The 24,284-nt window shown below is 38.9% G+C and overlaps 1 protein-coding gene and 1 non-coding gene across 2 annotated transcripts; one reads left to right on the forward strand and one right to left on the reverse strand.

Moving 5' to 3' along the window:
- Window positions 1–6,761: 6,761 nt before the first annotated feature.
- On the reverse strand, window positions 6,762–11,138 carry LOC140878250 (uncharacterized). The gene is made up of 4 exons (XM_073281852.1): window positions 8,830–11,138; window positions 8,077–8,706; window positions 7,897–7,992; window positions 6,762–7,107 (listed from the first exon to the last, which is right to left on the reverse strand). The coding sequence occupies exons 1-4, from the start codon at window positions 11,136–11,138 to the stop codon at window positions 6,762–6,764; spliced, it is 3,381 nt and encodes a 1,126-aa protein (XP_073137953.1).
- A 130-nt stretch (window positions 11,139–11,268) lies between these two features.
- Window positions 11,269–11,375, forward strand: LOC140885817 (small nucleolar RNA R71). The gene has a single exon (XR_012151232.1). It is a non-coding gene; the product is annotated as a small nucleolar RNA R71 (small nucleolar RNA).
- Window positions 11,376–24,284: the final 12,909 nt, after the last annotated feature.

Genomic DNA, 24,284 nt, shown 5'->3' on the forward strand with positions numbered 1-24,284 from the left:
CGTCTAAAAAGTACATATCGTGTAAGGCCCGGATTTTATTTTATTTTAATCCGAGAATATTTACTTTGGAAATATTTAGAGTTTAGAATTAAATTCTAATATTCTTAAATGAATAAGGATTGAAATTGAATTAAATCTCTTTTCCAGGGACTAAATTGCAAATAGCCAAAAGTTCAGGGACTAAACTGCAAATATGCAATACATATCTAAAATTTTACTTATTATTCAGCATCTTCACGTGTAAGGGCAGAAGAAAAAGTGAGAAATCTGAAAACACAAGAAACGCCATTTTTGGTCTCGTGAAAGCTTCGATATCTTGTGATCCGGCCGTCAGAAAATTCGAGATAAATGAATATCTGCGATCACCGCTCCGAGAGCTACGTTTTGGTACAAGTTTCATTCACTTTTCTCAGATTTTATTTTTATGTTGAAGATGAAAATTCATGATTTTTAGATATATGCATATATGAGCTGTACCGATTGTGTATCCGCTGACGGTTCGGAAAAAGACTATCGTTCGGAATTTATATGAATTTAGAAGTAAAATTCGAAAGTTACCCTTTCTGATATGTTGGTGAAAGTATATGTATATTGATGTTTTGTGGGAGATTATGAGTTATATTGATTGTTGGATTGATTTGATATGGTTTCGGCTATCGATTTTTAGCCGTTATGCCGTCGGTTCAAGAATTATCAAGATTTTGATATACGTTCAAGCCTATTGAATTAGCTATGCTTTAGATTGCATAATTAGTTGATCTTTGAGCTGATGGTACTTCATTTCAGATTGTTTTGAAGTGTTCGAACTCGGGAATTTCACTTTCGAATCGGAATAGAAAAGCTTGAGGTTTGCAGTAGTTTGATTGATTGAATTGCAAAGACTTCGAACAGATTTTGATGCATGTTCATCATCTTATGTTTTCAGATTTGAAGTATTTGCAGACTCGACATCGAAAGGTATAAATGACAGCTAATCCAGAGGGGATAGAACACTCGAAAGAGCTATTATTCTCGAGTATTCCCTTGTTAATCACATACGTGTTTGATTTTGTGTTTTTATGTGATTAGATGATTTGATGATTTCCTTGCTTATGTGCTTAGATGTTCAAGATGTTTTACAGTCTTTAATGCATACAGATTATGTTGCATTCATCTTGAACTCCAGCCTGAAAAGCACAGAGGGTTGGAAGGCCTAGAGTGCATATGACATTTGGAGGACTGTAGTTGAGTGGCACAGAATGTAGACTTACTTCCAGAGCCAGAAGACTCACTATATTTGCACCAAAGTCAGAGGAAATAAAGTATTTGACTTCACCTTGATTGGGTGAGTTGGTTTTTGTTGAAGATTTTATTTCCTCGGGATCCCAAGAACCAATATTCGATTGATATCAGACTTGATAGCCTTCATTTGAAACATGCATTGCATTCATGTTTATTATATTGCATGTTTTGTTGTTTATACTGGGATTTTATTCTTACCGGAGTTATCCGGCTATTGCTGTGTTTGTATATGTGCATGACAATAGGTGGGGCAGGAGCTGGTCAGACTCGACGTGGATAGCTCGAGAGAGAGTTTTAGCCTGTGAGGACTCGGGTTTTAAGCAAGAGAACGTGTCTTTTGAGTTATTAAACATGTTAGAATTCAAACAAGAACCTTTGTATATGTGAAACTTGTAGAATACTCGTTTATGTTTATGATTGCATGTATTTCAGATGACTAGAACAGTTTAAATGCATGTTTATGAGGTTTGAGATATGAACAAGAGTTTTATGCTTTGCTGTAAACCTTGAAATGTAATATTCTGAATTTTTATAGTAGGGCACGGACCCCGTGCAGATTTTGGGTAAGGGTCTGTGTACCCTACTGTTTCTGAACAGGTTTAGAATAAAGAAGGCACGGACCCCGTGCATGCCATGTGCCAAGGTCCGTGTAGCCCACTGTTCTGCAACTTCTTCATTTTTGAATTCTGCCTTGGGCACGGACCCATCTCCAGAAGAGGCACGGACCCCGTGCCTTGGTCCGTGCAGGGTTCGGACCTAGGTTCGTGTGGGTGATTAAAAAAAAATTTATTCTTTTCGCGACGTGTTTTCGCGTCGCCAAATGTATGTGATCGACGGAATACTAACACTTAAATTTGCTCTAAAAATCTCTCAATTCCATTCGAAATAATCGCAAGTGCACGATTCAAGTTATAATAAGATGTACTGAGTACGAGTATCGTCCTCAGGGACCAAACAATAATAATTTGTTTATTTGATTTTTAACTACACAAAGTATCAAAAATTTGATTTTGGATTCTATCTAACATTTAACACTAAGAACTCAATGTAAATAATTCTAAATTTCACAATCACGAAACCAATTTGCACCACTAAAAGAAATAACAATTTGAAAGTATTTTGTTGGAATTTCGGTTCACCTTCCCCCTAATTGAACTGGACGATTGGAACTTAATTAATGCGCATAAGTTTGACAGAAATTCCTGTAACATTGACACTCTCTCTCGAGGTTATGCCAAACTAATCAAATCAGTGAAACAATTAAATCTCTCTAATTATTTATCACGACCGATTTCTTTGCGTTCTATGAATTCTACAGCTTTCAACCTGGTGGTCTATGGCTATCAACATGTACTAAATACCATATCTCTATGCATATTTTAAGTCCATGGATTCTATCATTCGTCCTAATTATGAACCTATCTCTCGACAGCAATTCACAATTTACGAATCTATGTTGAGGGTAGCTAATCATCAACATAGAGAAAAACACATGATAAAATCAATTATAAACATAAATCAAATCTCAATACGTCATTACAGTGTTTCGGGGTTCGGATCCCCTTGATTCCAACAAAATATAAGTTTAGCTACTGAACGTCATTACAAAATTCAATCTAAAAACAATGCTTAACATAAAAATTCAGAAAAGATGAAGAGAAAAACTCCCAACGGAGATGAGAAATCTTCAATATTCAGAGCCGCCTCCTCCTGTGTCTGTGCGTGTGTCCAACCCTCAAAACTGTTTAATAACATCCTATTTATATGGCACAAGAGTCCTCGTCAAACCAATTACCCGAAATAAAATATTTCCCAAAATTACGTGCAGGCGCCCGAGCGGTAGAAAAGAGCCGCCCGGGTGCCTGAGCTCTGCCTCGAGGGTTTTTCTTCAAACGAGAGTGCGCGCGGGCGGTAGAAAAGTGCCGCCCGAACACCTTGTCTTTTTCCAGAAATACAAAGTCCTTCTCTTGCTTTCCTCACGGCCGCATACGTGCAACGCCTTCTCACTATAAATCAGCATTTCTTAGTGATTTTCTGCAGTACAAATAAATAAACCAGAGGAGTGACTACAAACACAATAAAACAAAAAAATGGTAAGGAACAGACACAACGTAACCGAAACGAATGCAAAACAAACACAAAACATGCAAAATAACGCACAAAAACGACTCCTATCAACCTCCCCAAACTAACCTTTTGCTCGCCCTCGAGCAAAATAGGTGACAATTCTAACATGCAGAAACAACAAAAAGATGACACAAGTAGGTAAAATCAACCTTCTCAAGCCTCAAAACTTTTTCCAACAGAAACCAATCCAATCATATCAACATGCTGACCTTTTAAAACAATTTTTTTTTTTAACAATAACTAGCAAACCTTGCAAACTTAAGAATCTCACAACTCCGTTTTTGGAATATTCTACTCCGAATTCAATTCACACATTCTAAGATCATAAGGACTTTTTCAGTTATACTGAGATCAAGATTTAGAAACATTCAATGATACACACACTCATGACTGGTATAACTCAACGAAAAATAGTGTGTGCATGTTTTGGTCAAGAATCCATATTCATTAACCGTGTCTATCAACAGTCCATCAGCAAAATTCCTACAACCCCTCTCCACTAGTATATTGGGCAACTGTAACTCGGTCAATAGGTCTTATTCGGCTTAGAATGCCATACTAGGTTAATGGCTCCAAATGAAGGACAAGAATTCAAAGAGGGAGTAAATGATGATCATTCTCTACAGTCTACTCCTTTTTACTCACAAATTCGCACCTCTTCTCATTCATTGATTTCCAAATTTTTCTTTTCTTTCACTTGCCTTCTGCCAACATTCTTTTCTTTCTTTATTTTCCACCACTTTTTTTTTTCTTTCTTTTGTACTGAACACAACCAACACACCATTCCAATTCAATTTTTCATTCGGAGCATAAACAAAAATAAACTACATTCAATTTACTCCCCACAAGGTAGGAATGAGTGTTTAAGCTATGGGTAGAAGTTATAGGATATTGAACAAAGTCGAATGGGGGTTTACCACACGTTTTCACGCATGCCATTCATTTTTTATTAAGCTCAAATTAGGCACTAGGGACACATTAAGTCAAGGGTGGTTTGAAAGGCACAAACATAATTCAGAAAGAATTGCCTATATCACTCCTAAATTACAGTATACCCGTATTGCGCCTCAAGGGATGTTTGAACTTGTTCTAGACAAATTTCAATTCACAGTTAACTCATACAGATCTCAATCAGTGCAGAACAGAGAATCATCAGTAGTAAGCGATAATTACACCAAAACAAGCTTCAGATTATGCACCTCTCGTGCTCATATAAACGTGAAGGCTCAACTGGGCATCTAAGGATAGTTCACGAAAAATTTTAAGCCCAAATATCAAACAAATTGCCTCAATCATATCCAAGTTTGTATGTTTCAACTTCAGATTCAAGTATACCTCACAGAGTGTTTAGAGATCTATTCATCGACTTGGTTGTACTAGTTCAAAACTATTTGTCAAGCAAAGAAGATGATCATGGATTCAAAACTAATTTTTTTTTTTTTATCATTGGCTTTTTGGTTTCATTCACAACACTTGCAACAACAGTACAAACGACTCGAACGAACAAAAAGCATGAAAACAGAATGAAAACACAAAAGACACAACCTCCCCAAACTAAAGACGAGCATTGTCCCCGATGCTACTTGACACCACCAAATCTAAAAACACAAAAAGAAACATAAAAACAAAAAACACTAATCACTCCCCTGGTCTGAATCAGAATCCTCCTCATCGAGGTCTTCGGGCAGATCCCGAAGCAGCGGAGCATATTGGAATGGGAAGGGCGGAGGATACGACGGTGGAACTGGATAAGCTGCATGGTCCATCCCAGCATTTGCGACCAGCCCTCGCATCATGGCATTGATAGATTCTTTGTGGGCTGCGTTCACCTCCTGGCATTTATCCATGTGTTGCACCCAGGCAGAAATTTCTCTCAGTGTCTCATTCGTGGTGCGTCGAGCAGGGGGTGGCTTAAGCACATTCCTCGATGATTGACCGGGTCCAGAATGTGCCCGACCATCAAATGTAAACTCCCTGAGTCGGAACGACTTTTTTGCCCTCAAAATAGTGTCATCCACCTCCTGCGTTGGGTGCAACCATTCTTCGTCGTCCCTGGTTGGGACACCAGCTCGCACACAAAGTGCAGAAACAATGGTCGGAAAGAATATCGCAATGTTGGAAGTGCGAATGGACGTGTACAACTCTCGGTTGATAATCCGTCCGACATTGAGCGGACATTGCTTGTGCAGGGCATATAGCAGCACCGCCCTGCTCATCACCACCTCATTGGTGTGGGATACCGGCATTAATCTGTGAGTCAGAAAAGTATACCACAAGGTCGGTTCCAACCGCAAATATTTTTCTTTAAAAGACACAAATTTCACTGAGTCTTTCCAAACGTTTCCATCATAGCACAGAACATTAGTAATTTCATTATAATCCGGGTTAGCCTTAAATGCTTGAAATTGGCTATCATCCACATCCGGAGTTTCCAAAAAATCATTAATAGCGGCAGGAGTGAAAGAAACCATCTTACCCCGCACGAAAACCGTGCTATCTGTACGCTCGACGGCATTGGCGTAGAACTCTCGTACCAAGGGGACAATCGCCGCTAGAGGTTGTCGGCAAAATTTGGTCCATCATCGAGCCACGATTCCAAGGGAGGCGGTGCATTCTTCGGAGAGATTGAATCCCCTCTCTGCAATTGGATTCCTATTAGATGTACTGAGTACGAGTATCGTCCTCAAGGACCAAACAATAATAATTTGTTTCTTTGGCGCCATGGTGTACGAAACTTGAAGAATCAATTGATGGACATGTGAATTGGAGAGAACAAAGAGAATTATGGAGTGAGAGAGAGAGACGGCGAGAGAGATTAGGGTTAGGAAGAGGAATTAGAAAGGGAATTGTAAAAGAATGAAAGGGGGATCGGGTTTTATTTTTTCTGAGTCTGCGCGATGCGCCCGAGCGGTAGAAAACAGCCGCTCGGGCGCACCCCCTTTTTTTTTTTAAAACACTGGACAGAAGGGATGTGCCTGGGCGACAGAAAATAGCCGCTCGGGCGCACCCCCCTTTTTTGAAAAAAAACATGAAAACAGAAGGGATGCGCCCGGGCGGCGAAAAACAACCGTCCCAGCGTATCCAATTTTTTTTTTTTAAACTAAAACTGAAACGAACAAAAACAAAATTAAATAAAAGAGAAAGTAGAATGTAGTTCTCAATTTAAAGTCGAGAGCTTGAATTTTCTTCCTCCCCAAACTAGTCTTGGTCAGTCAATGTGGTGATGACCGTCATGTAATCAATGTCACCCCCCCCCCCCCCCCGTAGTGCTTAAGCCTTTGAGCATTGACCGTAAAAGACTCGTTTCTGGCATCTTTGTTCGCAATGGCCCCCGATGGATACCTGTGATGATTTTATAGGGGGCCTGACCACCTAGACTTCAGTTTCCCGGGAAACAGCCTCAACCGGGAGTTGAATAGCAAGACAGCATCTCCTTCCTTGAATTCCCGCTGACGAATGCGCCTGTCATGTATTCTCTTGGTTCGTTCCTTGTACGAAACCGCCATATCATATGCACTATCACGGAATTCCTCCAGTTGATTAAGCTCCAACAATCTCTTTTCACCTGCAGCAGCAAATTCAAAGTTTAGGGTCTTAGTAGCCCAATATGCTCTATGTTCTAACTCAACAGGTAAATGGCATTCCTTTCCAAATAACAGTCTATAAGGGGAAGTGCCTATAGGTGTTTTAAACGCGGTCCTATAGGCCCATAAGGCATCATCAAGTCAAAGTGCCCAATCTTTTCGATTAGTACTCACACTTTTCTCCAAAATCTGTTTGATTTCTTGATTGGACACTTCCACTTGGCCACTGGTCTGGGGGTGATATGGGGTAGAGACTTTATGCTTGACACCATATTTTTTTAAGAGTTTGTCAAAAAGTTTATTGCAAAAATGGGTGCCACCATCACTAATTATTGCACAGGGTGTACCAAACCGATTAAAAATATTTTTCTTCAAAAATTTCAGTACAACCTGTGCATCATTTGTCGCATAAGCTTCAGCCTCTACCCATTTTGAAACATAATCGACTGCGACCAGAATGTATTTTTTTGTCATAGAAATTGGAAATGGTCCCATGAAGTCGATTTCCCATACATCAAATATCTCACACTCAATGATATTATTTAAAGGCATTTCATTTCGGTTTGAGATATTACCTGTCCGTTGACATCTATCAGAAGATAATACAAACAAGTGCGCATCCTTAAAGAGATTGGGCCAATAGAACCCACATTCAAGTACTTTTGCTGCTGTTTTGACTGGCCCAGCATGGCCACTTACCTCACGATCATGACAATGACTGAGGATGCTTTGCATTTCTCCTTCTGCCACACATCTCCGGATCATTGAGTCAGCACATATTTTAAACAAAAACGGTTCCTCCCAAAAATAATGCTTGACATCTGATAAATTTTTTTTCTTCTTATGGAAAGACAGATTATGTGGGAGTGTGCTTGTGACTAGATAATTCGCAAAATTAGCATACCATGGTGAACTTTCTATGGCAAAAAGTTTTTCATCAAGAAACCAATCATCTATGTCATCTATCTCATTTGTTGCACCATCAGCAATGCATTCTAATCTAGATAGATGATCAGCTACTACATTTTCAACACCTTTCTTATCCCTGATCTCTAAATCAAATTATTGCAAAAGTAAGATCCACCTAATCAGTCTAGGTTTCGCATCTTTCTTTGCCAGCAAGTGCTTAATAGCAGAGTAATCTGTGTATACTGTGATTTTTGAGAGTACAAGGTATGAATGAAATTTATCCAGTGCAAATACTACAGCTAACAACTCTTTTTCAATGGTGGCATAATTTATCTGAGCTTCATTAAGAGTCTTGCTAGCGTAGTAAATAGTTTTGAATACCTTGTCTATTCGTTGGCCAAGCACTGCGCCAACAACAGAGTCACTTGCATCGCACATGACTTCAAATGGAAGATCCCAGTTCGGTGATGTAAGTATTGGTGCAGTCACCAGTCTTTCTCTCAACACTTCAAAGGCCTGCAAACAATTTGAATCAAAGTCAAAAGGGGCATCTTTCATTAGCAAAGAAGAAAGAGGTTTGGAAATTTTTGAAAAATCCTTAATAAACCGCCGATAGAAGCCGGCATGGCCCAGGAAACTTCTGACTCCCTTGACTGTCGTAGGTGGAGGCAAATTTTGAATAACGTGCACCTTGGCTTTGTCCACCTTGATCCCCTGCTCAGAAATTCGGTGACCCAATACTATACCTTCTGTCACCATGAAATGGCACTTCTCCCAGTTTAGTACCAAATTTGTCTCCTCGCATCTCATTAAAACAGAATTCAAGTTATGCAGACATGCATCAAAAGATTTACCGAAAATAGAGAAATCATCCATGAAAATTTCTAAAAAAATTTCGACCATATCATAAAAAATGGCAGTCATGCACCTCTGAAAAGTAGCAAGAGCTTTACATAACCCGAAAGGCATACGTCTATAGGCAAACGTACCATATGGGCAAGTGAAAGTCGTTTTATCCTGGTCTTCAGGTGCAATCACTATTTGATTGTATCCTGAATACCCATCTAAAAAACAGTAAAACTCATACCCAGCCAGTCTCTCTAGCATTTGATCAATGAAGGGGAGGGGAAAATGATCCTTACGGGTTCCGTCATTTAGTTTTCTATAGTCTATGCACACACGCCAACCTGTAACTGTCCTAGTGGGTATCAGTTCATTTTTCTCATTCTGTATGACAGTAATTCCCCCCTTCTTTGGTACACACTGCACCGGACTCACCCATGGACTATCATATATAGGATAAATGATACCTGCATCCAGAAGTTTGATCGTTTCAGCTTTTACAACTTCCTGCATTTTTGGATTCAATCTCCTTTGTGGTTGGACCAATGGGTTGATGTTCTCTTCCATTAAAATCTTGTGCATGCATAAGGATGGATTGATTCCTTTGATATCCGCCACTTTCCAGGCAAACACACTCTTGTGTTTCTTGAGCACCTCCATTAGTCTGGCCTCCATCTCACCTATCAAAAAGGAAGATATTATAACAGGTAACTTATCATTTTCACCTAAAAACATGTATTTGAGATGGACAGGTAATGGTTTCAATTCCACAATAGGTGGTTCCTCAAGGCTTGGTTTCTGGAGAACTAAATCCTTCCGGTCACCAAGGTCTTCAAGTCTAATCTTTCCACCTCTTCTCCATGACTGGTTGTCATTCAAATATGCGGTCATCTCTTCAATTCCATCACTGAGAACGTCCACTTGCTCAGAGATAAGTGCAGCTTCTAATGGTTTCTGAAAAGTATCCTGCACATAATCAAATAACAGTGAGTCCACTACATCCAGTTGAAAACATTCTTCATTATTCTGAGAAAATTTTAAAGCATTAAAAACGTCAAACGAAATTTTCTCTTCTCCCACTCTTAACAGCAACTCCCCCTTCTGGACATCTATTAATGCCTTTCCTGTCGCCAGGAAGGGTCTACCCAATATGAGTGGCATGTCCAAATCCTCTTCCATATCTAACACCACGAAGTCCACGGGGAAGATGAATTTGTCCACTTTTACAAGCACGTCCTCGATTATCCCCCGTGGATATTTGATGGACCTGTCTGCCAGTTGTAACGACATTATGGTGGACTTTGGTTCTCCCAAGCTCAATTTCCTGAACACAGAGTAAGACATTAGATTTAAACTAGCACCCAAATCACATAAAGCTTTATGAAATTGAATATCATTAATCACACAAGGGATAGAGAAACTCCCCGGATCTTTTTGCTTTAATGGGATTTTATTTTGCACCAGTGCTGAGCAATTCTCAGTCAGACTAATCATTGCATGCTCCTCCAGTTTCCTCTTGTTGGAGAGGATCTCTTTCAAGAACTTTGCATAACTTGGCATTTGCATCAGTGCATCGGCAAAGGGAATATTAATATTCAATTTCTTGAATACTTCTAGGAATTTTCCAAACTGAGAATCTAGTTTTGCCTTCTTCAGGGCTGCAGGAAAAGGTGGTGGCACAACAATTTTTGCTTGTGAAGTGGGTGAAAGTGTTGGGATAGATGACTTACCTGCAATTCTTGTTGATGTAGACAATTCTGGCTCTTTCTCGACCTGTAATGCAGGCTCTACTGTCTTCCCACTCCTCAGTTCAATTGCTTTTACCTGCTCCTTCGGATTCTTCTCCGTGTCACTCGGCAAGGTACCCTGATCTCTGCTAGAAATTGTTTTGGCCAATTGCCCTATCTGATTCTCCAGATTCTTTATCGAAGCATCTTGATTCTGCATTCGGGTTTCAGTAGATGATATGAATTGCTGCATCATCTGCTCTAAACTCGATTTCCCTTCTTGAGGCTGTCTGCCGTAGTTCTGATTCCCATATGGCTTATTGTTATGTCCACTCCACGAGAAATTTGGATGCTGTCTCCACCCTGGATTATAGGAGTTCGAGAATGGGTCATTCCTTGGGCGATTTTGATTCCCCATGTGACTTGCCATAACTCCCTCTGGTTGAGAAAATGTTTGACAGTCTTTCGTGAAATGTTCTGCACCACATTTTTCACACCATACTTCTTGAACTCGCATCACAGAGTTTCCTATACTCAGTTCCTCAATTCTCTTGTTCATGACTTCAAGTTGAGCGGCCACTGATGTGAATGCATCAACCTGATGAATCCCATTAGATTTCCGGGCTGCACTCCTTTCAGATAAAGGGTGATAGCTACTAGATGCCATTTCCTCAATTATTTAATAACCATCCTCTGACAATTTTCGCAGTAAATTTCCACCTGCAGCTGCATCTAACATGGTACGATTAGAGTGAGAAAGACCATAATAAAAAGTTTGTACCACAAGACCGTCTGGTAATTGGTGGTGTGGACATCTCCTTAGTAGATCTTTGTAGAGCTCCCATGCTTCATAAAATGTTTCCTGTTCTCCTTGGGAAAAAGTTGTGATGTCAGTTCTTAGTTTCATTTACTTAGATGGTGGAAAGTATTTGATGAGGAAAGATTTCTCCAGATCATCCCAAGTCATGATGGAACCTGCAGGTAAATTTGTCAGCCATGCTTTCGCCTTATCTCGTAGTGAAAAAGGGAATAAACGCAAATGAATAGCGTCATCAGAAACTCCCTGTATCTTGAATGTATCACAAATTTCCAGAAAATTTGTGAGGTGCACATAGGGTTCATCAATGACAGTCCCGCCAAATTGAAGTGTGTTCTGAATCATTTGAAGAATAGTAGGTTTTATCTCAAAGTGATTTGCCGCTACAGTTGGCCTGATGATGCTTGGTCTAGAACTTTTGATGTTTGGTAAGGCGAGATCCATCATGGATCTGTAAACTGGTTGTTCTTGTTCTTGTTCTTATTCCATTTCTTCTTGTTGTTGCCTTCTTCTTCTTCTGTGAAAAGTTCTCTCGATTTCTGGATCAAAAGGCACTAGTTCTTCAGATGAGTGTCGCATGCACTTCAAGAGAATCCTGCAGTTCACAGATGGAAAAGAGTGATTAAAATTGTAATAGAGAAAAACCAAATAAAACAAATTAAAATCTCAATAGTCCCCGGCAACGGCGCCAAAAACTTGATCGACGGAATACTAACACTTAAATTTGCTCTAAAAATCTCTCAATTCCAGTCAAAATAATCGCAAGTGCACGATTCAAGTTATAATAAGATGTACTGAGTACGAGTATCGTCCTCAGGGACCAAACAATAATAATTTGTTTCTTTGATTTTTAACTACACAAAGTATCGAAAATTTGATTTTGGATTCTATCTAACATTTAACACTAAGAACTCAGAGCGTAAGTTTCTGTACTTAGCTAGAAGTTTTTGTGCTTAGCTAGAAGTTGATGAGCGGGGTAGATTGAGTCTGTCTTATTGCTTTATACTGCATGAGATTTCATGTTGTATATGATTATGTGCATTATGTGTAAGCATGTTTTATTTTTGCAAAGATTATATGATTGCATTATTATATGCTTTCATTGCCACTGCATGCTCTATCTACAATCGTATTCCAGTCCTTGATCAGAACCTGATTTCTTATGAGAACGCATGAGAATACTAATCAGAAAAGGATGGAATAAATTGCAGAATATGATATTGTTTATGCACTAATCTGTTTGACAATCAGATATGCCTCCCCGTAAAGCACCGGTGATTCGACAGACAGTGGCTATTCCTCAGCCCGAACAGCCGAATGTACCACCGCCAGTTGCTGAACCTCAGAATGCATAGGGTAGTACATCTGCTGATTCTATGGATGCTACTGCTACTCTGATGGAGACACTGTTGAAACGATTTCAATCGTTCAAACCGCCAAAACTGAAAGGAACAGAAAATTCAGTAGACTGTGAGAATTGGTTAGAAGACATTGAACAGTTGTTTGAGTCACTTGATTATACCGATGATTGTCGTATCAGACTGGTAATACATCAACTTCACGAAGTTGCCAACATTTTGTGGATTACGGCAAAACGGGCGTTGGAACAGCGAGGTACGACTATCACTTGGACTGTCTTTAAAACTGAATTCTATCAACGTTTCTTTCCAGTCTCCTACAGGAAGAATAAGGTTGCTGAATTTCCCAATCTGAGGCAAGGCAACTTGAATATCGAAGAATATGTGGCCAAATTTTCAAGTCTTTTGAAGTTTGCTCCACATATAGCAACGACTGATGAAGCCATGGCAGACCAGTTTATCAATGGCCTCAATCCAGATGTGTTTACTCTGGTGAACAATGTGTTACGCCTTAAACGCATACAAATCTCTTAAATGAGATTAATGTTTTTAATGCGATAACTTATCTTGTTTTGATAATTACAAAACTAGGTTATTATTTCTAATCGTTTAAAGTGAGACTTTGTAGATTAGATTATTATAAACATTATTATGGAGAAGAACATTGCGAAAATTACTGAGCATGTTTGAATCATCCAATTTCGATCTCCACCAGTCATATTAAAGTTTAGGATGCTCAAAAGCTACGGTTCAAATCTCAGCTCAATCCAACGGACGGATTTGGAGTTATGAATTTTTCAAAAGTGCCACGAAGAACATGAAGCAAAAATATGACGAAGTAACTTCAGAAAAATTCTGGAATCGTTTGAGACATCCAAATCCAATCTTTACCATTCACAATGAATTCAAGATGTTCTAAAGCTACTGTCCAAATTTCAAGTCGATTCGACAGACGGATTATGTGATATGAATTTTTGAAGTTTGTCGCGCAGTCTGAATTATGCCGAACGGACGCAACGTTCCTTGTCAAGAACACGATCCAATTTTTAAGGAAAAAAGTAATTCGACAAAAGCCGCAATGCGCCGAACGGACGCAACGAACCTACGAACGGACGCAACGTTCGTCACCAACGCCGGAAGAATTTAATGTGCGCCGAACGGACGCAACGATGGCCCGAATGGACGCAACGAACCTGCCCGAATTTTCAGCTATAAATACATGACATTTGAAGTCATTTGAACTCACCAATTCTCTCTCATCTCTCATTGCAAGCAACATCTTCTCCTTCAAAGTATTCAAGTGATAGTTGAGCGTTTTATTCAAAATCGAGGGTTGTGTGTAATATTTTGTGAGTTGGTTACTCGATTGTTGTAAACACTTGTGTGTGAAGCCAAGTATATTATACGAGTATTGTGGCTATCCTTGGAGCCCTTAAGGCCAAGTGTTGAGTTATATCGGCGCGGTGATCGTGTTGAATTGTACGGTTATCCTTGGAGCCATCAAGGCCAAGACGTTGAAGTGCTAGTGGATCATTGGTTAATCGATCTTAACCAAGAAGGGGAGACGTAGACGATTTATCGTCGAACTTCCATAAACATCTCTTATCCCTTTTACTGTTTTATCTACATTACGCATTTATTTACCGCACTTATTATTAATTGCCTTAAGTCTTCCGCTTGCGTACTAGCATAATTGCTTTAAATTGCTAAAGTTGCCAATAGAACCTAAATCCCACCCCCCCCCCATTAGGTTATAACAAGTGGTATCAGAGCCACCTTTTTACAAAATATTTTCAAAAAAGGCTCTATGGCAAATCTAGCTAGCGATTATGCTCAAGGGCAATCAACCAATCGTCCTCCTCTTTTCAACGGCATAAACTATGGATACTGAAAAAATCGAATGTCCCTATATATCCAATCCATAGATTATGACCTTTGGAAAGTAAATGTGAAAGGTCCCTACATACCTACGAAAGAGGTTGAGAGAGTCAAAATTCCTAAGGGAATGGACGACTTTTCAAAGGAGGATATGAAATTGATATCTCAAAATGCTAAAGCTATGAATATTCTTCATTGTCCTTAGATATGAACGAGTACAACCGGATCTTGATGTGCTCATCCGCAAAAGAGATTTGGGACAAATTGGAGATATGCCACGAAGGAACCAATCAAGCAAGGAGACAAAAATCGATCTACTTCAACTCAAATACGAGACATTTGAGATGGAGGCTAGTGAGGATGTTGATACCATGTTCCGAAGGCTCTCTGAAATCATCAATGAGCTAGCCCAACTTGGAGAACAATATCCAATCAAGCAAGTGTCGAGGTGAGCTCTACGCGCCTTACCCAAGGAGTGGGATGCAAAGAGGACGACCATCATAGAATCCAACAAAGGCGACACCGCTTCCTATGACCTTGATCAACTCCATGGGACTCTAAAAACCCATGAGTTGGAATTGTCTACAAGGAAGGAAATAAAGAAAGAAGATATCAAGGCAAAGGGGATTGCTCTATCTAGCCAATCCAAAGAAGAAGATGAAGATGATGATATGACACTCTTCGCAAGAAAATTCAAAAGATTTATGCGAGGAAACAAATTCAAAAATAAGACGGAAAAATAAGTAACATGCTACAACTGTCAACAAAAAGGCCACTATGAAAATGAGTGTCCTCTCAAGAAGAAAGTTTACAAGGGAAAGAAGAAAGCACTCATAGCCACTTGGAGCGATAGCGATGATGACGAGGAGGAAACCAACATCTGCCTCATGGCTAGGAGTGATGACATCGTCTCTGACGATGATGACGAGGTACCTTCCTATGATGAATTATTGCATGCATATAAACATATGTTTGATATGGTTAAATCACTTAGAAAGGAAAATAGAAACCTCAAACTTGAATTAGAAACTAAGTAGCATGAAAACCTAAGATTAAAGGATGACATAGCTCACTTAGAAAAATCTTTTGATAAGTTCAATGTTAGTAGTAATAAATTGAATAATCTACTTAGCATGCTGAAATGTAGTTTTGATAAGGGTGGAATAGGGTACGGTAAGAAATCAATAGACTTTACTAGCCTGATTGCTAAAGCAAAAATGAGATCACCCCTACATGTTCTTATTGTTGTAAAATAGGTCATGCCAGACATAAATGTAGATCTTTAAGATTTCAATATGATCAAAAGAGCTATATGAAATGGAGGCCTAAGAGTACTTAACAACTCATTAGTTGGCATTATGAGATCATGATCTAAGGGATCATTATAGACCGGTTTAAACTGTCTTGACTTGCGACTGGTCTTCCTGATGAACGCTGCTCTGTCCAAGGAAATAGGTTTTTAAAGAGGCCATAGCCCTACCTACTACTGGGAGCACTCTTAGAAAGTGGCGATGATGTTGCTATGAGAGACTGAACTCTTAGAAGTCTATTTTGTATCTCTCTTTTCTAACACTGTGGACCCAAAAGAACTAAAAGGTACCAAAATCAAATTCTTGTAGGAAAATAGGAAAACTGTTCTTCCTAGCATATGGTATCTAGACAGTGGATGTTCTAGACATATGACGGGGAACAAGGAGCTACTCCAATCGATCAAACCAAAGAAGAAGGTATCTGTCACCTTTGGAGACAACAGCAAAGGAGTTATCGAAGGAATCGACTCAATAGGTATTTCTAAATCCTGCTTGATTGATGATGTAATCCTAGTGAAATGACTTAAGCATAATCTACTAATCATAAGTCAATTGTGCGATAGAGGTTATGAAGTCAAGTTCACTCCCCAACACTGCACTATATCACTCACATCCGACAAATCTATAAATTTCAAAGGATATAGAAGTGAAAATGTATACAAGGTTTCTTTAAATAATTTATCTTTATCAAATATCAAAAGCCTTGTATCCTTGAATGTTGATGACAACATTCTTTGGCATAGACGACTAGGTCATGTTGGTCCTAATACCATAGAAAAACTTTTTAAACTTGACTTAGTTGTTGGTATGCCAAAACTCAATTTAAAATTAGATTCTGTTTGTGATGCGTGTCAACTTGGCAAACACACAAGAGAATCTTTTAAAATCAAAAATTTTGTATCAACTTCTATGCCCCTTGAACTTCTTCACCTAGATCTATGTGGTCCCTCGAGGAACGCTAGCCTAGGAGGGAAGCTTTATGCATTTGTCATTGTGGATGATTTCTCACGTTACACATGGACATTGTTTTTAGCCCACAAAAATGATGTCTTTGATTATTTTAAAACTTTTGTCAAACGTGTTGAGAATGAGAAAAATATTTCTATCAAACAGATCCGTAGTGACCACGGAACTGAATTTCAAAATGAGAGTTTTACAAATTTTTGTGAAGAGAAAGGCATCGGTCACAATTTTTCTTGTCCTAGGACTCCTCAACAAAACGGGGTCGTTGAGAGGAAAAATAGGACACTTGTGGAGATTGCGAGGACCATGATATGTGAGCATTCTCTACCAAAATATTTTTGGGCTGAAGCAATGAACACTGCCTGTTACATTATCAATCGTGTATCAATAAGGTCAATTATCAAGAAAACTCCATATGAATTATGGAGAGGGAGAAAGCCTAACATTTCATACTTTCGGACTTTTGGATCAAAATGCTTCATTCATAATAATGGTAAGGACAACCTTGGCAAATTGATGCAAAATCTGACAAATGTATTTTTCTTAGGTATTCTACTACGAGTAAGACTTTTAGAGTATTTAATAAACGCACTTTACTTGTTGAAGAATCAATGTATGTTGTATTTGATGAATCTATGTCTATAGTTTCTCGTAATACTAACGATGATGTAGAATTACTCGAATAAGAGATGGCCTCCTCAAGCTTAAATGAAATAGATGTTTCTGTTGAGGAAACACCACTTTCGAAGGGTTGGACTCTTCACAAAGATCATCCTATAGATCTTATCATTGGAAGTCCTTCGAAGGGAGTAACCACTCGCTCTTCACTTAATAGTACCTGCAATCATTTTGCTTTTGTTTTGCATGTTGAACCTAAGTGCATTGATGATGCTTTATTAGATGATTCATGGATTATTGCTATGCAAGATGAATTAAATGAATTCAAGCGCAATGATGTTTGGTGTCTTGTTTCTAGGCCGCATGATAGATTTATTATTGGTACTAAATGGATCTTTAGGAATAAACTTGACGAGCATGGTACTATCACTAGAAATAAAGCTAGACTTGTAGCAAAAGGATATAGTCAAGAAGAAGGCATAGATTATGATGAAACTTATGTGCTCGTTGCTAGACTAGAATCTATTCGCATGCTACTTGCTTTTGCCTGCTCTAGAAATTTTAAGTTATTTCAAATGGATGTTAAGAGTGCATTCTTGAATGGTGAACTAAAAGAGGAAGTTTACATTGAATAACCTGATGGATTTGTTGATGCATTATTGCCTGATCATGTGTATAGACTAAACAAAGCATTGTATGGTTTGAAACAAGCTCCTCGAGCTTGGTATGAAAAATTATCAACTTTCCTTCTTTCAAATGATTTTTCGAGAGGAAAGATTGACATTACTTTATTTACCAAAAATGTCAAAGATGATTTATTGATTGTGCAAATTTATGTTGATGACATAATTTTTTGTTCTACTAACGAAACTCTCTGTCAAGATTTCTCCAAGCTTATGCAGGAACACTTTGAGATGAGCATGATGAGGAAACTTAACTATTTCCTCGGATTGCAAATCAAACAGTACAAGGATGGGTTCTTTGTGAACCAAAGCAAATACATCAAGGAGATTCTAAAGAAGTTTGGGATGAAGAACACAAAATCATTATCCACACCGATGAGCACAGCAATCAGACTTGACAAGGATGAAAATGGTAAATCTGTAGATCAATCTTCCTTTCGTATTATGATTGGCTCCTTACTTTATGCTACTGCTAGTAGGCTGGACATTATGTTTAGTGTTTGCTTGTGTGCACGATTTCAATCATGTCCAAAGGAATCACATTTGTTCGCCTTAAAACGCATTTTTAAATATCTTTCAAATACTCCAAATCTCGGCTTGTGGTATTCGAAAAATTCTTTCTTTGATTTAAAAGCTTACTGTGATGCCGACTTTGGTGGATATAAGGTGGACAGGAAAAGCACTAGTGAAACTTGTTTCTTTTTAGGAAACTATTTAGTTTCTTGGTTTTCCAAAAAGCAAAATTGTGTTGCGCTGTCAATGACCGAAGCTGAATATATGGCCGCCGATAGTTGTTGTACGCAAATTCTTTGGATGAAGCATCAATTGCTCGACTATGGTGTATATTTTTCAAAAATTCCTATTTTCTGTGACAACACTAGCGCCATATGTCTTACAAAGAATCCGATTCAACATTCGCGCACCAAACATATTGATATTCGTCATCATTTTATTCGTGACCACATCGAACGAAATGAAGTTGAACTTCAATATGTTGACACGTCAAATCAAATTGCCGATATTTTTACAAAACCACAAGATGAAAATACTTTTATTCGTTTGCATGGTGACTTGGCATGATTGAGTTGTAATCGCTTGTAGACATAAGTTCAAATTTAATGTCATATTAAGGGGGATCTTAATATTAAAATTCGAGCAAATTAATGTTGAATAATACAAATTAATTGTATTTATTCATAATTATAAGCTCACATTTTATGTGTATTATTTGGTATAAAATTTTCAAAAATATAATTCTAAGAAGAAAAATCCAAAAATTTCTTCAAATTTCCGAACGTTGCTTCCGTCCCACATAACGTTGCTTCCGTTGGAGGACAAGAACGTTGCTTTCGGTCATCCATCGTTGCTTCCGTTGCTTCTTATTCCCGCCTCATTTTAAACTTTTAACCGCGAAAATTTACCGCCAATAGCACGAACGTTGCGTCCGATGGTGGAACGTTGCTTCCGTTCATTGCAATTCCCGCCTCTATTTCAAAATTAACCGCGAACTCTTACCGCCAAAAAGACCTAACGTTGCATCCGTTGGTGGAATGTTGCTTCCGTTCGTACCTTTTACCCGCGAATTTTTCCCGCCAAGAAGAACGTTGCTTCCGTTCGTGCAGCGTTGCTTCCGTTCCGTCCCTTGCCTATATATTGAGGCCGAAACTTTTAGATTTTTGCACACCAAAATCATTCTTCTTTCTTTCCTTTGCACGAAAATATCTCTCCAAAATGGCTTCTAGACGCCAAGTTGATCCCTCCAATCCGAGGCGACGCACTCGTGCTCGTACCCAACCTTTTGTCCACAACCTTAACCAACCTGCTATCTCACGACCTATTCCTGCCGACTATAGGGATATGCAGATTTTTCCAGGCCGTATTCTTGATCGCTCTTACTTGGCGACCTCTCATTTTCGTTTGTTGGATCTTATTGATTTCCAACAATGGGGTGCATTTTTCCAACCCTCTGATCCAGATTTCATTTATTCTTCCCTTATCCATGAGTTTTATGCCAATTTTGAACTCGAATTGTGCAGCGATGATATATATGCTGTTACAATTGTTCAAAATTGGTACATTCGTTTCTCTTCAGGTGATCTCGCTGCTTGGTTCTCTCTTCCTAGAAATGGACCCAGCGAGTTCTTTGCATTTAAATGGCCTGATGATAGTCCCGAGTTTAACCTCTTCGAGGCCCTTTCTGCCATTCTCGGTCGACCACCTCACGCTGGTAATGATCGACCATCTCTTAAGATGCTTTGTCCTGATTTTCAAATTATCCAAAAGCTGATCACTTCTTCCATCATTCCGCGCGCTGGAGACCAATCCAAGTGCAAATATCTAGACCTTTATATCCTTTTTCACATTATTACTCAGCGACCTTTTAACCTTCCTAGGTTTATCATTCAGGTCATACATCACACTGCCAAAAACTCAAAGAAAGTCATTCTTCCTTTTGCTCGGTTTATTAACCGAATTCTTACTCACTTTGACATTATCTTTGATGATTTGGAGAAGATGCCTATCACTGAGACTTATACTCTTGACCATGCCTCCATCACTAAAATGGAGTTGTCATGGAATCCTGTATTATCTCGATGGGTGCATGATCCAGCTCATATTTTCACCCGCTATCATCCTGTAACCCACTTTCACATTCCTTTTTCTCTTATTCCTTCTTCCATTCAAGAGCAAGGATTTCCTGTTGGTTTCACTGACACCGATATTCCTTCCTCTTCTACGATTCCTCCATCTTCTTCTACGTTTGATTATGGCGATCTACCTTTTTCCCCTCCTTTGATGCCTCAGCCTCCACCTACTCCGGCTCCATCTTCCGATCGACTCCTTGAGTATCTTTAGCGGCTTGAGATCAACATGGATCGCAACTACTCCGTTATTCAGTCTATCCAGACATCGATCACGGGCTTGACCTTAGAGATGCGAGGATCTTTTAAATCTGTCCATGACCGACTCAATTTGATGGAAGCAAAACTTCTTGAACAGCCTTCGGATGATGACTCTTAGTTTTATATTTTGATGTATTTTGTAAATTCTCTATTAATGAAATATGCTTTTTATTTATTGTGTTATTTATTTATCATATTTGTTACCTTTTTAATTATCACAAAAAAGGGGAGAATTAATTTGGTTAAATATTCAAATTGGCTAAATATAAATTGATTATGTGATAAACAATTTGGTTAAATTATTGTTACTTTAAGGGGGAGCTTTTTATATGTATTTCAATTAAACTTTATATCTCCTGTTTAACCAAGTTTTGTGATTATCAAAAAGGAGGAGATTGTTACGCCTTAAACGCATACAAATCTCTTAAATGAGATTAATGTTTTTAATGCGATAACTTACCTTGTTTTGATAATTACAAAACTAGGTTATTATTTCTAATCGTTTAAAGTGAGACTTTGCAGATTAGATTATTATAAACATTATTATGGAGAAGAACATTGCGAAAATTACTGAGCATGTTTGATTCATCCAATTTCGATCTCCACCAGTCATATTAAATTTTAGGATGCTCAAAAGCTAAGGTTCAAATCTCAGCTCAATCCAACGGACAGATTTGGAGTTATGAATTTTTCAAAAGTGCCACGAAGAACATGAAGCAAAAATATGATAAAGTAACTTCAGAAAAATACTGGAATCATTTAAAGCATCAAAATCCGATCTCACCGTTCACAATAAAATTCATAATGTTCTAAAGCTACTGTCCAAATTTCAAGTCGATCCGACGGACGGATTATGAGATATGAATTTTTGAAGTTTGTTGCGCAGTCTGAATTATGCCGAACGGATGTAACGAACCTATGAACGGACGCAACGTTCCTTGTCAAGAGCACGATCCAATTTTTAAGGAAAAAATTCATTCGACAAAATCCGCAATGCGCCGAACGGACACAACAAACCTATGAACGGACGCAACGTTCGTCACCAACGCCGAAAGAATTTAATGTGCGCCGAACGGACGCAACGATGGCCCGAACGGACGCAACGAACCTGCCCGAATTTTCAGCTATAAATACATGTCATTTGAAGTCATTTGAACTCACCAATTCACTCCCATCTCTCATTGCAAGCAACATCTTCTCCTTCAAAGTATTCAAGTGATAGTTGAGCGTTTTAAAAAAAATCGAGGGTTGTGTGTAATATTTTGTGAGTTGGTTACTCGATTGTTGTAAACACTTGTGTGTGAAGCCAAGTGTATTATACGAGTGTTGTGGCTATCCTTGGAGCCCTTAAGGCCAAGTGTTGAGTTGTATCGGCGCGGTGATCGTGTTGAGTTGTACGGCTATCCTTGGAGCCATCAAGGCCAAGACGTTGAAGTGCTAGTGAATCCTTGGTTAATCGATCTTAACCAAGAAGGGGAGACGTAGACGCTTTATCGTCGAACTTTCATAAATATCTCTTATCCTTTTTATTGCTTTATCTACATTACGCATTTATTTACCGCACTTATTATTAATTGCCTTAAGTCTTTCGCTTGCATACTAGCATAATTGCTTTAAATTGCTAAAGTTGCCAATAGAACCTAAATCCCCCCCATTAGGTTCTAACACAGTGGACGACCCAATACCTTTGCTGATGCACTGAATAAAGCTAAGGGATCAGAAGCAGGTTTATTGCGACAAAGAGGAGCACCATTTCTTCCACAGCCATCTCCACAGCTTGTATCAGCATCAGTTCCACAGAATCCGCCACAGTTTCAGCAACCATCTCCCAGATTTGAGGGAGGAAGCAGTGGCAGAAAGAATTCTAGATTCAGGCCTAAAGGGAAGCAATTCAAGAGGGCAGACAGTAGTTATTCCAGTTCTAGTGGACAGAGACAGTATGGTGCAGGACAGAGGTCCAGTGATTCAGGAGTGTTTTGTGGTAAGTGTGGTGGACGACATGCTATTGATCAGTGTAGAGGTGTGTCAGGGAATTGTAATATTTGTCGTCAACCAGGTCACTATGCCAAGGTGTGTCCTCAAAGAACAACTGGTGCAAGTTCTTCTCAACCTGCACCTCAAGCAGAAAGGCAATCGGTGCATTCATTTCAGCCTCAGCAACAGACCAGAGCAGGAGGAAGCCAGACTGTGACTCAACCTCCTAGACAACAGGAACGAGTGTTTGCATTGACGGAGGAGCAGACACAAGCAGCACCTGACGATGTCATAGCATGTAACTGCTCTATTTATGGTTATCCTGCCTATGTTTTGATAGATACAGGTGCATCACATACATTCATATTTGAAAAATTTGTTATGATGCATTCTTTATCGTTTGAGCCATTGCCTACTGTTGTTGCTATTTCTTCACCTTTGGGTGAAGGTATTGTCTCTGTTCAAATTATTCGAAATTGTGCTTTGCAATATGACGGGAATGTGATTGATATAGATTGTATAGTACTTGGATTATCAGATTTCGATTGTATTATCGGTATAGACATGTTAACCAAGTACATGGCGACTGCAGATTGTTTCCAGAAAGTGGTCAAATTTAGACCAGAAATGGCATCTGAATGGAAATTCTACGGTACGGGTTCCAGAGCCAAGATCCCTTTGATATCTATGTTATCTATGACCCGTTTATTGCAGAAAGGTGCAGAAGGATTTCTAATTTATGCAGTTGATGTATTGAAATCCAGTCCAGTAGTAACAGATATTCCAGTGGTGCATGAATTTGCTGATGTATTTCCTGATGAAATTCCTGGTTTGCCTCCAGTTCGGAAAATAGATTTCGGTATTGAGTTAATGCCAGGTACGCAACCAATATCCAAAGCTCCTTACAGAATGACACCTATTGAATTGAAGGAGTTGAAGGATCAATTGGAAGATTTGTTGGCCAAAGTGTACATTAGGCCGAGCGTTTCACCTTGGGGCGCTCCGGTACTATTTGTACGAAAGAAAGATGGTTCAATGCGATTATGTATCGATTATCGGCAACTGAACAAGGTAACCATAAAGAATAAATATTCATTGCCTAGAATCGATGATTTGTTTGATCAGCTACAGGGTTCAGCTATCTATTCAAAGATTGATTTATGATCTGGATATCATCAGCTAAGGGTAAGAGATGAATATATTCCTAAAAATGCTTTCAGAACAAGGTACGGACATTATGAATTTATTGTCATGCCTTTTGGTTTAACCAATGCTCCTGCAATATTTATGGGATTGATGAATCGGGTAT

This window comes from Henckelia pumila, chromosome 2 (assembly GCF_033568475.1).
Source record: "Henckelia pumila isolate YLH828 chromosome 2, ASM3356847v2, whole genome shotgun sequence".
Lineage (NCBI taxonomy): Eukaryota > Viridiplantae > Streptophyta > Magnoliopsida > Lamiales > Gesneriaceae > Henckelia > Henckelia pumila.